General features: G+C 49.7%; 1 protein-coding gene across 1 annotated transcript in view; it reads right to left on the bottom strand.

The window, feature by feature from the left end:
• Positions 1-290: 290 nt before the first annotated feature.
• Positions 291-13785, bottom strand: part of SHANK1 (SH3 and multiple ankyrin repeat domains 1) — a 143186-nt gene continuing 129691 nt past the window's right edge. The window contains exon 25 of the mRNA XM_053260515.1: positions 291-9107. Coding sequence (XP_053116490.1) covers positions 8540-9107 — 568 coding nt within the window. The 3' untranslated portion in view covers positions 291-8539. The remainder of the gene's footprint in view (positions 9108-13785) is intronic.

Here is a 13785-nt window from a genome sequence, read left to right as displayed (position 1 = left end):
GATGGAGGAAAACAAGTCCCACTCTTCTTCTTCATCATGGTTATCAAGGATGTCTGGAGGTATGAACTGGCAAAACTAAGGCAGGCTCTTACCAAATGCCACACTTTCCTTTTCCCCCATGTCCAGTAAAATGCCTACCAGGCTCAGTAATTGTGTGGCACAGCATACATACCCCTCTGCCCAAGTATGTATCTGAAAATCTTGCATATGGTTGGTTATATACTTCATTTTCTTTCTCTCTGTCTCTCACACACACACACATCACAGATGCAAATGCACCTAGTGGGGGCCTCTGTATCCCATAGAGTTTATATTTGCAAATAAAATCAGTAAATTACATTAGTTGCTCTGCACAGGCATTGGAGGCAGAGACAAGGCCTCCGGCCCAGGACAGGGGGTTCGGTAGAGGAAGATATAAGGTGTGTGTGTGTGTGTGTGTGTGACTTCGCAGACCCGCCTGAGTGCCATAGGTTGGGCTTAGGCAGCACAGGATTAATTACATTCATCTCAGAGTTTCTGCCCACAGGTGAGGTTTCCTAGAGGTACAGTTTCTTTCAGGGGCAGAGGATGGGGAAAGGCCGAGATCCAGGATTCCTGGGTTCAGGAGCCATTCTGGGTTTTTGAGTTCAAATGGCAGGGAGAGCCAGTCTTCCCAGCACAGAGGTGGGGTGAGGGATCCAAACACCACCAGGCTGAAGGATTCCAGGAGGATCTAGAACCACTGCACTCTACAGCATGTAGGGACTTAGGGTAGTGTTTCAGAATGAGAGATAGGAGCCAAATCCTCCCAGCATAGAAACCAGATTAGACTTTCAAGGGGGGATTTGCACCCAGCAGGACTCGAGAGGATGGTGTGGGAGGTGGGCCGTGGGAGTGAAGGCCTCTTGGGCCAGGAACCAAGCTGGAACTTTGGAGCAGGGTTTCAGACCCAAGATGGGGTCTTGAGAATGAATTCAGAAAAGGTTTGGCTTCTAGAAGGATGAATGGAGAAGCCATGCCTCTTGGCTTAGGAGCCAATCTAGGTTCTAGCCAAGGCAGGGTTCTAGACTGGAGACTGGGATCTCAGAATGGGAACTCCTGGGCTCTCTCCAAGAAAAGTGCAGGGTGCAGGTGGAGGGTGGGGAGGAGGTAAAGAGGAAAGGGAAAGAAGTCTATTATACATCACACCCGGGTGCTACAAGGCCGGGTGCTAGGGGCGATCATAAACTTGGAGACCCACACCGCAGGGGAGGATTAAATGGGGTGGAGGGGAGTGTACCGACCCCCTTCCCTGTAGCCCTGTCCCACCCAGCAACCACAAAAATCAAAACACAACCCTGTCAAATGCAGGCATTACCATTCCCCCCTCCCCCCCAATAATCATTCCCAGGGAACAGATCCCTGAATCACAAAGTCAACATTACATATGTCAGTTCATTTCAGTACATTAAGGCAAGAGGATTCAGTGCTGCGGTTCTCAACCCTTCCAGGACCAGTCCAACTCCAGACAACCCAGTCTTATTCTGGTCAGTTTATGTATTACTCCTCTAGCCCAACAGACCCTCCCTTACCCTCATTTCCTCAAATAACCCAGGAGTCCTGCTTCTCCCTCCCCCATCAGGAAGCCCAAATGTCCCTTTGGAGAACTTAGTATCCCCGGGCTGGCTACTAATCCCCCTTGGTCTAATGCTTAAAGATTCCTCTCTGCACCCAAATTTTAGGGCTTCAGTTAGTAGCAACCACCCTCCCTCATTTGGGTGTAATAAATACCCATCGACCCCCTTCTAGAAAACTCCGGAATCCTGCCCTGCACCACTCCACCCACAACCTTCAGGGATTCTGTAACCTGTTGCTTGAACTCACAACCCCGTACCATGAGACAAGCTCAGGCATGTTCCCCGAATCATCCAAAGACCTTCATTTTCCTGTATGGAAGAACCGCAATCAGCAGCTGTATGTCTGGAAGGTATGCAGCTTGAGCCTTATTCAGGCATTATGTTGCACGAGTGTACAGATGTATGTACACTCATACATTGTTTGTGTGAATGACTATACCCAGGCTCATTTAAACTATGAAGCTGGGTACAGGCCCCTCAAATGCATGGTGCAGACTGCTGTACTTGTGTTCAACACAAGCTGAATAACTGTAGCTGTGCACAGTTCTGTATCTGTATACACAGTACGCTGGTTGTGTGAGTGTCGAACATAATGTCTGAATAAGGCTATAGACTCTTGCCAATGGGGCAGCCACAGAGGCCACCAATAAGACGGGCCTGGTGTACTAACAGCCCCCCCCTCTCTCCACACAATCCAAAACCCAAGGTCTTGGATCGCAAAGATGGGCTCTCCCCAGAACACAAAAATGACTTGAGAAACAGAACCCAACTCATGCTTCAAGGAAGGGAGCTCCCCTCCCTCACCACAGAATCCAGAAATGCTCCAACACTTCCCCTCAGATTCCATGAGTCATCTTTCCCCCAAGAGGCCGCCATTCATTCAAAGCTACGAATTCCTCTTTTCAAGTACCCAGGACCTGGCCTCCCTCCCACTACAATCCTCGAAACTTTTACCCCGTTCCCCTCTTCAGGAGAATCCAAGAGTCCTGCCTCATGGACCTGCCCCCCATCGTCCCCCCACCCCTGCCCAGTTTAAGAATGCTAATCTTAGTCCTTTCCCAGAGCTGGAATGCACGAATCCACAGGGCTGCCCGTGTGAGGAGCTGAGAACAGCAGCACAGACCCCGGCCTGTAATGGAGAGGAGAGCATGTTCCCTGCCTCCCCGCAACATCATCATTTTGGAAGACATTCTAAAGTTTTGTTTTGTTTCGTTTCGCTCCCTCGTTGGGGTCTGTGGATGGGAGGGGCCGGTGCGGCCAGTCCGACGAGACGAGACGAGAGCCCTTTTAAAAAAATATATATGGCCACTCAACTGGCAGCACACAGGTGCAGTGTTGGCAGCACACATGTCATAGCCACACAGTGAGGGGAGTTCGCCACGTGGCACTACAATGTGGTGTTGGTGGCTGTTGGGGTGTGGAGGGGCAGGCGGCTGCCACGTGTCTGGAACTGGGACAGGGCGAGGCCACACAGTAAAGAGTTGTGGCTTTGGAGGCACAGTGGGAGTAGCCATGTGGCATGTCAGGATGTGGCAAAAACCAAAGAGGGGGCACCACAGGGATGGGCGAGGGGATCGTTACGTGGCAAGAGGCATCCTGAGAGGGAGGCACAAACAGCCACGTGGCACAGAGCCATGGCACTGGAAGGGTTAACCCAGCCATGCAAATTGGTTGGATGCACGCGACTCTGCCCAAAACATCCAGGAGCCTACTTGTCCAACATTACCTGGGGCGCAAGTGCAAACTAGCCGCCACCACTGACATTTGTGGAGCCCTTCATCCTTTTGCCCTTGTGTCCAGACTCTTCCATCAAAATGGCTGCCGGCTGGTTTCTTTTCTCACCCTGCTTCAGCCTACCTGCTCCTCACCAGCGGCCTCTGCCATCACCCCCTCAAAACTGCACCTTCTGCCTAGTGATTTCTGCCTCCCCCCTACACTCCTGAGGCCCCCTGAACCCAAGCCCGCCCCCTGTCTCTTCCTTAAGCTGTAGGCAGCCATGCCCCTCTAGGGAATGTTGCCTACACCGATGTGTCAGCCCTCTCCTATCCTCACGAGCTAAGCTGTGAGCAATGGAGCGCTTGCTGAGGAATATGGTTGTTGCCACAGGAGCTCCCCCTAGCGGCCACGACTGCTTGCAGTCTTGATCTTGTTTGAGTAAAGTCATAGATTTAGAGAGATATATATTCCTGCATTTCTCAGCCGCGAGGGCTAGAAATCCACCTTCGTTTAATAAAAGCAAAGCTGAAACTTCTTAAGGTTCTGTGAAATATCCTGGCTGCCCACGTAAACTTTTATTTGCCTGGGGCCTACCACCAGATTTTTCTTTTTTTAGATTTTTTTTTTTTTTTGCATGCCTGGGTTAATCTTGTGGTCATGAAAAGGGAAGGGTACATTGATTCCTGGCCTTGACAGGCGATCAGATGGGCAAGGTCACCCAACATGGAGCATGGGCACAGGTGTGATGGGAGCCACGTAGTACAGAAACGTGGTGTGGCTCAGAGAAGCAGCGTGCTACGCCACATGTTGAACGGCTGTGGGAAGGGGAGGACTTTGCTGTATGGCACAGAACTACAGTTTGGAGGAGCGAGAGGGGAAGTCAGCTGCATGGCACAGTTGTGGCGGGGTGGTGGCGGCAGCTAGTGTAGATCTAGAGAGTCACAGCGCAGGTGAAGTGGTCAGATGGGGCCAGCCACAAGGCCTTACAGTCCGAGTAGGAGTCCCCGCACACTTCCCCACAGCTCATAATCCCTGACGTGGAGATTGGGGTGAGGTGGTCAAGGAGTCCCCCCCCTTCACCTCCCCTTGGACGGAGCATCACAGAGGATCCCAGCAAAACAAGTGGTGGTGAGAAGCCCCCCCCCCCCCCGCCTGTGTCTTGGGAATGAAAAAAAGCAGTCTGCGCACCGGGGTTCTGGTGTCCAAAATGGCTGCAGTGAGGGAGGGCCAATTCTGGAGCACCCCCTGATATGCTGGGCTCTTGTTTCTTTGGCAGCTGAGCATTGGGGGATGGGGGTGTGTGTGCTCCGTCCACAGCACAGATATGGTCAGTATCCAAGACCCCTCTCCCTCGGGGTCAGGGGTGATGAGAGCACATGATGATGCTGATGAAGGAGACAGGAGAGACCCAGGGTGGGAGCACCCACTGAAATTGCATTCTAATTCTGTCCCCTTTCATCCAGCCCCAGAGTGCTTGCTGACCTTGTGGGGCTGGAATGTTTACCATCCTACCCTTCTGGCAGAGGAACATCGAGAGGCCCCCTAACATCTCGGGGGGGGGGGGCGGCAAACCTCTCATCTCCTTGTTCTGGAAATACAGGTATATGCGTCACAGGTGCACATGGAGGTGGAGTGGGGTTCGCTGCTAAAATGAGGGCAAATGAAACTTTTGGCAGAACCTGAGTATGCAAAATGTGAGCTGGAGCATAACAGCAAGCATGGGGAGATGAACAAACCACACCCAGGAAGGAATTGTGTTTGCACTGCTACAGCCAGGGTTGCAGGTACTCTGTGATAGAAACGAGAGTGATCATCTTTGGATGAAGCTTTGTGCTCTATTCCCCTCACAAGCATGCAGGATAAGGCCTTCTCAGGCTCTTCCTCCTCCAAACATTCTTCTCTGGAAAGCTTGTTCAGTTCCATTGTTCCTGGCCTTTTGAAAATCTTCCAGTCTCAGAAGGCATTTGAGGTGGGGCTTTAAAATTAGCCTGAATTAAAAGTTGCAGTGCCATTTTAAAAATATACAGTTTCCCTGCATTCTCTTGTGTTTTGACTACAAGATCTCACTGCTGTTCTGACTACTGTTTTGTTGTCATCTTCTTAGACTAGATATGATTTAACTTAGATTTAATCTTTTCTCTATATTTGAAATTCATTAGCTGCTTAGAATGGGGTTTTTTGGTAAAGCATAAAAGACTGACAGGTTAATGAAAAGCAAACAGAATGCTAGGTGCAACTGTTTCCCCTGCCAGGATCTGGCGTGAACTATGAGATCCACCTGTTTCAAAGCAGACAGTACCAGCCAGTTTCCCAAGCAGTACAGAAGATATAAACAAGACTGTAATTAGCCACTTCCAAGTGCCCAGGCAGAGAAACCTGTGCAAACTGTTAGAGGTTGGGTTATTTCCTGCTTAGGCTGCTAATGTTTCACAAATGACTAATACAGGTACATGGAGGTAGGCCAATCCCTTCCCTGGAAGGCTGCATACAAGCGAGCGCACAGCACAATTCCAGAGACTGGCTGTGCAGTGCTTGGTGCGAAGTTGTTTGCAGTCAGATTTGCAAATGCAGAGGGTGAACATCACCATCTCGCCAGGACGTCATGCCTACATTGAAGTGTGCACTGGGTGTACATGCACATGTTCTGCTACAAACGCAAATTTGAAATGGGAATGACCAGCTGTCTGGTCCAACCCCGTTCCACATGCAGACTCAGCCTCTCACCTGACTTATATGGACTAGACCAAACCAACCAGGCTGCGGCAGCCTAGAAACACAGCTAGTGCACCCCATGAAATGGCCTACGGGCCAAATGGATCCAGTGTGGGCTTTCTGGTAGGAGTCCTGAAACCCAGAGGCTGCTCAGTAAGAAGCAATGTGGCCAGAATCATTTCATGATGTTCAGCTTAGGAAGCAAACTATAAAAGCTGTTGCTTGACTGGGTGGGCACACAAGCATGTGCACTGTTGCAAACTGCTGCTCACCAGGCTATGGGTGTGTGTGTGTGTGACAATCTGCCTAAGGCCCTGGAGGCACAGATACAGACTGAGGCAAGCCTGCCCCTTCACACATCTCACCTGAGTCCCTTTTGTTGGGCGGCAGGACTTGGGAGGCTGCATCTGTGACCAATCGCTGCCTAACGAGCTCAGACTGCAAACTATCCCGCCTGTTAGGTTTCATCAAACCATCTCAAGCCACTGCATGTTCCCCAGCGAGCCTATCTGCACAGTCCCAGAGCAGTATGGTGGATGCTTTGTGGCCGGATCCCATTCTGTGGAAATCACATGGCACAGGCAGACACAGGCAACCGGGGCCAGCATCTCCCTGTCTCAATCCAGGCAACCAATGCTAGTGATTGAACACCAAGTGAGTTGGACCTTTTAAACATTCCCACTCTGGATCTGGATCTGGCCACAGGGAAGCAGCAACTACACAATTCCAGTCTTGGCTCAGGTGTTCCACTGTCAGGCTTTGTGAGCTGCCTGCCAGGTGAATTAACCAGCCAAGGGTGTCACCAGGGGGCCAACGCTCACCACTAGGCCCAACAAACATCCTGCTGACCCAAGAGGGTCATGTGACTCACCCAAGGTTAGGGAACCAAAATGGTATAGCCAGAGAGGAGAACTCTTGTGTATTTGCATAAACCAGTGATCTTGGTTGCAGGCCCGGGGGACCAATGGTCTCAAGTATGGCCCCCTACTGCACAGCTTCCCTGGCACAGTGAAGAGGCAACAATGCCCACTATGCAGTGCTGTGCTTTCCCCAGTGCTGCTGGGGCCCCTTAGGGAAACAAAACTTTCTTGAGTCCCAGTGCCAGCTTGGAAAGAAGTACCTGGAGCTCTGGGAAGAACTACACTTCCCAGCAGTCATTGCACGCCTTCTAAGATGGCACTTAGGCCTGACAAGCCCCCTGACCCTCCTGGCACTGAGGAAAGTGCAGCACTCACAGGGGTCAGAAATGTGGGGAATTGTTCTCACACAGACAAGATTTTTTTAACCAAAGTGGTCCCTTCTAACCCACTGAAAATCACTAGCAGAAACCATAACACAGAGCATGATGGGCAGAGGTATCAGCATAATACTACTGTAAGTAATGCTCCGGTAAGTCAGGGCTGTGTATTCTTTGGCTTTTGTGAAAGCACATCTTTCAGTATTGGGTGCAGAATTCTGCATCCTGAGAACCTCTTTTCATCTAAACACAGGAAGCAAGTCTTTAGCCCTTAAGGCTGTGAAGATAAGCCAGAATGAGGTCATTCACAATATCAAAAAATGTGTTCTACCCGGGTTTGGGAGTTGTGTGTACTCCCAATTTTAAGTTGTGTGGAAGCAAGTTAAGAGGAAAACCTGGGTAGCTTTTCCTCCTCCCATGCTTCCACACCATTTCTACCCAGGTTTTCCTTTCCTGATTGTGTGAATGACCTCCATGTGTATGGATAATGCAGGCGGAAAGCCGGGGTGGCTTGCGGGGGGATGGAGGAGACTCAACTCACGGATATTTCCAATGATCCAGGGGATCACTGGTCCTCCCAAAGCATAACCTATTTTGCAAAACAGGCACATATCTGAAAATTTGCAGAATTTAGATAGATAACTGGATTTAGCTTTTCTTTTTTTTTGGGAGGTTTTTTGTTTTGTTTTGAATGCAGAGTACATAACAACCCTGGTAATTGTGAAGATGCGCAGGGCAAACTGTTAAATGGCTGGATGAGTTAATGTGCACACCACTGAGCTGAAAAGCAAGTGCAAAATAAGGGACAATACGTAACATGGCGGATGTGTGTGCACACAGTTGCAGGCTGCTTTATAGCTGAATGATGGATACTAGCCGTGCAGGCAAACAAGGGTGCTGAAGCGAGCTGCTGGGCCAATGAGAGAATGGAAAGCTGGGAAGGGATACCACAGACACAAGCGCTCACACACCAGCGCCGGGGTCAGCAGCAGTCAAGAGAAATGGAATGGCAAATTGCTACGTGGCAACGCAAGAGAAAAAGGGCACACCTGTGCGGGTGCCCAGACAGGCTTTGGTGGGCTTCTCCAAGTACCTCTCTGCCAACGAGGGGGGGATTCCCCACTCTACCCTCACCCACAGGGTCTCTCCTTGCAGCTTCCCCTGTGCCCAGCCCCACAGCTGCAACCCCTCCACCTCCTGTTTTTTCTCTCTCCCCAGTGGTGGAGGTCCAGTGTACATTCAGGCGAGAGGCTTCCCGGGGGGCAGGGCGGCTCCCCCATCACCTCTCCAGAAAGAACTTGAGGGCACGGGCGATGTTCATGCGGTGCCCAACTCGCGTCACGCCCAGGTCAATGAAATCTTCCTTGGTGAGGGACGGCAGGTGGGAGCCGTCAATTTCATTGTCCAGGAACCGGTCGCGGTGCTCCCCCAGCTTCAGGTACTCCAGCCAATCGGCCACGTCGTACTTGGTCCAGAAAGGCAGCGGCTTGGAGCCAAACGGCTTGTCCGTGGCTGGCGGCAGGAAGTGGGTCGGAGAGAGGGAGCGGCTGCCCGAGGGGAAGCCGGGGAAAGGGTGCTCGCCCCCAGAAGTGGGCGAGCCACGGAGATCGAAGACGCCGGTGTATATGGGCACAGAAGGCAGGATGGGAAGGGAGGACGGCCTAGGGGCGGGGCTAATCTTGTGCTCACTGGGCAGGGCAGCTGGGCTTGGGGCACGTCGCAGGGCCGGGCGGATGTCAAACTCCACGCTTTTGGGGTGCTTGCCCTGGGGGGACTTAGGCCAGTTGTGGAAAAGGCTGCTTACGGGCTTGGAGGAGATCAGTGATGGGGATGTCTCGTCTGGGAGCCTGTGGGAAAGGAGACAGGGAACAAGAGGCTGTTAGTACCCACAATGCTCGCTGCTGAAAGAGAATGGGGCAGGAGTTTCTCCTCTCCCTATAGCACCCCATCCTCGTTCTGCAATAGACAGGGCCACTTGAACAGTCCTGCCCTGAATTCCTACAGAACCTTTGGTGGGCATGCCTCTCAACCCAGACTTCAAATTCAGAAGCATTCTATACGTGCTGGTCAACTGGATGAATGTTCAGTCGCACGAAATGTGAGAGAGAGACCCACTTTAAAAAAAGATGTCAAAAGCTGCAATATGGCCTGAAAGTTCAGGGGGGGAGTTATTTCTCTTTCGGCCTGTGGGATATTTTTCTCATCAAAACCACCCCGAGCTGCTTTTTGCCCAGTGGTGGTGACGGTGGGGAGATTGAAGAACCTATATTCGTTTTCCCAAAGGGTGAAAAGCAACTCAGAGCGAACCATTTTGAAATGAAGAACAGCCCATAGGGAGGAGCATTGCACTCCTCCATTTGGTAAAAACAAAGCACACCCTCAAAGAAAACTTTCACCTAAGTAATTATGGACAGCTTGACCCTCAGGAGTTCAGCGAGGATGAAAGCACTTCAATACGAGTCCACACACTCCTGTACAAATGAACCTGGGGGCGGGGAGGTCTTTGCCAACTACCTATGTAAGAACAGAAGGCCCACATCGACAGAAGGCCAAACTGAGGCTCTCCACTATTACTGAATTACAACTTCCATCACCCCTAGCTGCAGATTATTGCATCTGAGGATGATGGGAGTTGTTATCCAACAAGAGCTGGAGAACCTCAGGTTGGCCACTCCTGGTCTACATGTGACTTTACCCATGGGGGGAGGCTGCTTCCATGCTCTTTTATAGTGTCTACGCAGATTCTCTCAATCATCTATTTCCATGCCAGTGCCAGATGTTGCTGTTGACATCTGTAGCTGATCTGGAAACTTTTCAAGTGACTGCCGGGGTGGATTGAATCCTATAATACATAGGGGGAAATTAGCTTTTATAATGGCTGCCACACAGCTCTTCATGAAACTGGGGGATGTCTCTTCTGTGGAACAAGCCTGTACTGTCCAGAGGGTTGGATTGAAACTGAACACAAGCCTAAAATATCTTGATTGCCTTGAACCTAAAATGGAACCGAAGTCCCTAAACTCAAAAAGTGGTAACCACTTCAAAATAAGAGGTTCAATTATCGGGCATTCAGCTTCTAACTATATAATTAATATTATATTCTGCTTCTCATTTGTATTTTGTTTGCAAAAGCCTTAAAAAATGAAAATAGTTATAAAATATACCCGGCAAATATCATAATAAAAATAACGGATGTCATGATAAGGAAACTAACTCGAAGTAGTCCCACTGAAACTAATAACTAAAACTTGTCCTTTTAATCTCAGTGGGCTTACTCTGAGTAATATTCCTCATGTCAGCCAAAAAACCCTTTTTCTCTTTCAAGTTAAACAGTTATTACTGTATTCATTTTATAGTTATATTGCAAGCAAGAGTTTGATATTACTCTGCATGAAATGTACCAAAACCAGGTCAAAGTGTCTGAACCTGTTACCACACCACTTTTTAAAGTTAGTGCCAGAACTGGAAAAGGGAGGGGGGAGAAAAAAAGGTGAACCTGAACTGAAATGGAAGCCAAATTTGTAATGGTTCAATTCCCTGTTCAGAAGGAAGCCTCATGGAGCGCAACTCTCTAGTTCTGACATAACCCCATAAAACACATTTCAAAAGAGCTATGCATTCCTCAAAAAGGACAGACTTCCTTGCATTGCTTGCCATCATTTCCCGTTTATTTGGCTGGCTTCACCATGGGCTATGGGAGCTGCTAGAAGTGGTCATAGGTAGCACAAACCACAACCAGACAGGTACTGGACACATGATGAAAATCAGCGACTTGGCAAGTGGAACGAGGAACGAGAGGCAGCTAAACACAGAAACACAACTCATGCCAGCGATGCCTTGGAAACCATTAGAGGATAGTCAATCAAAGTTAACCTTTCTCCCTGCCACTATGAATCATTTTCCTGACAAAAACTGTGCCCCCAAACTAGTGATTTGCTGTAAACAGGAGCTGTGGGGACAAAAAGTAGTTTGGAACCACAGCTTTCAGTGGAAAAACCGCACAAGGGAAAAGTTAAGCCTCCCCATAGCTGTTTCTTGGGTGGGTTGGGGGGAGAGATGTTTCTGGCTGGAAGCATGCCTGCTTCTCAACAATTCATTCTGAGAAACGTCCACTTTGGCCCAAGTGGTTCTGTCATCAGAAGTGCAGGAGGACCTTTTGAGGGCTAAACTACAGGTGGCATTTAAAGCATGAACTGGTCCAGACACGCTTAGCTTTTAAAAATAGCAGCCAGATTAGGATGCTGTCCCCATGGATAGGGTCACAGAGAGACTTGAACCATATCTACCACCACGGTTACAGTCACTGGCCTATTATTCAGAGTAAAGGTAAAGTGTGCTGTCAAGTCGATGTCGACTCCTGGCGACCACAGAGCCCTGTGGTTTTCTTTGGCAGAATACAGGAGGGGTTTACCATTGCCACCTCCTGTGAAGCATGAGATGATACCTTTCAGCATCTTCCTATATTGCTGCTGCCCGATATAGGTGTTTTCCATAGTTTGGGAAACATACCAGGAAGGATTTGAACCAGCAACCTCTTGTTTCCTAGTCCTGTTGAAATTAAAAGAACAAATTAGGCACTGCCTAACTTGTCCTCTTAGCTTCAATGGGACTATTCTGAGTAATATCCCTCCATGTTAGCGAATGAGTTCCCACCCACCCACCCCTTTGGATATTTACTGTGGGGAAAAGCATCTATTGATGCCAGTGGGATCTTTTTTTCTGGGATAGCCAGATTGCCACCCGCCCTCTTAGGGATTGTAACTGTGATGGTGGGGAGTGTTAAAGACCCCCTAACCTCACTGAGGCCCTGTTGATTGGGGTGGGGAGGCAGAATCTGGTTGCTATTAACTAAAGAGAAACTAAACCCACCAGGACTAACAGTGCTTTAAATGCCACTTGTAATTTGTTGCTTAGAAAGAACCCCTCTCCCCAAATGATGCACTGAGACTAGTTTTCAATTAGAAGTGTCTTGCTGGCACAAATTTTGAGATGACTCAGAGAAGAGTCAAAGCAATGCCAGTCAACATACTGGCCCTTACTTAGCTTCTTTTATGACTCAGTCTCATCTCCCTGAAAGTCGTTATGAGAACCACCTTGCTGGACAAGGCAGTCAAATCCAGCAGTTCTCAACTAGACACCTTTGGACACTTAGAAGCAGAGCATGAAGAAGCCAGGCTTTCCCTGTTGTTTGTCTCCAACAATATCAGAAACTCAGAGATAGCCTGCCACGGAACATGGAGGCAGGCTATTAAGATGGTTCAATTTAACCATCATGGTTGTTCTCCAACCCTTTCCTCCAACCCATTTTTAGAGCCATCTAAAGCAGTGGCCATCACCAAATCTAGCATCAGTGAATTCCATAGGACAGCGGGCTGGTTCTGCAATCCAACAGCATCTAGGGGCTGAAGTCTGAGAAGCACTGGACTGGTTTTCATGATCACTGCTATGTAGGAGTAGCGAGGAATCCTAGATTCCCACAGCATGCACTTTCCACTGCCAGTTGTGAGAAACTAGGAATAATGAGCAATGTGGGGCTGACAGTGCACCAACCCCACGTTTACCCTAGATCAACATTCCTAGTTTAAATCCTAGATTAACAATCTGGGGTAAATGTTGGGTTGGCAGCTCACCAGCCCCACATGACCGATTTTTCCTGGGTTCTCACAACTATTTAGGGTTTCCTGCCTAGCCCACATGGCAATGATACTGAGAGTCAGCCCAGAGCTTGGGTCCTCGGATGTTGTTGGATTGCAGCTCCCATCATCCCCAGCCACAATGGCCAAAGGAGGGTGGAAGTTCCAGTCCAACTACATCTGGGGACCCAATGTCAGACTGCCAGGGGACAAGATGGGCTCCTGGCCCTTCTTGAACTCCAGAATGACTGGGTAGACACAGAAAAGTTCAGCCTCTGGAACAGCCAGGGGAGGAGGTTAGCTTGCCACCTGCGTCCTCCTCCTGGCTTGCTGCATTCAGCCAGTTCCCTCTCCTGGAGAACTCTTGGATCTCATACTCGGAAGCAGCCCCTCATCATTGGCTGCCCTGTCTCTAAATGCCCCAGTGTGGAGCTGACAGGGCGTAAAGCCTACTCCAGCCCCGCCCCCTTCCTGACCTTGCTTCCTGTTTCCTGCTCTTGCCCAACCTAGCTGTCCCCCAGAGCTCTCCCTGCCTTGCCCCCACAACCCCACCAGAACCTGACCAGCCTGGACCCTTCACACCCCTGCAGTCCCCTGAAGAGAACAAATGTCTCGCAGGAGGGATGCCACGCCCTCCTCCGGACTCCCCAGGGCCACGCAGGTAACCAGGTAACATGACATCCTGACATCCAAATTTGAGAATCCCTACCATGAGAAAAGTATACATTGACTGAAACAGTACTTTATTGGTCCTGCGCTACAGTCCATCAGCTTCATTGAGTGTCCCTAAGTTCTTGAGTTAAAAGAGAGGGATAAAAATGTCCCTGTAATCTATTTGCTCCAGCCATTCATAGCTGTATAAACTGTTATGCTCCTCCTCAGCAGTCTTGTT

This window comes from Hemicordylus capensis, chromosome 6 (assembly GCF_027244095.1).
Source record: "Hemicordylus capensis ecotype Gifberg chromosome 6, rHemCap1.1.pri, whole genome shotgun sequence".
NCBI lineage: Eukaryota > Metazoa > Chordata > Lepidosauria > Squamata > Cordylidae > Hemicordylus > Hemicordylus capensis.
This window is presented reverse-complemented; position numbering and strand designations above follow the sequence as displayed.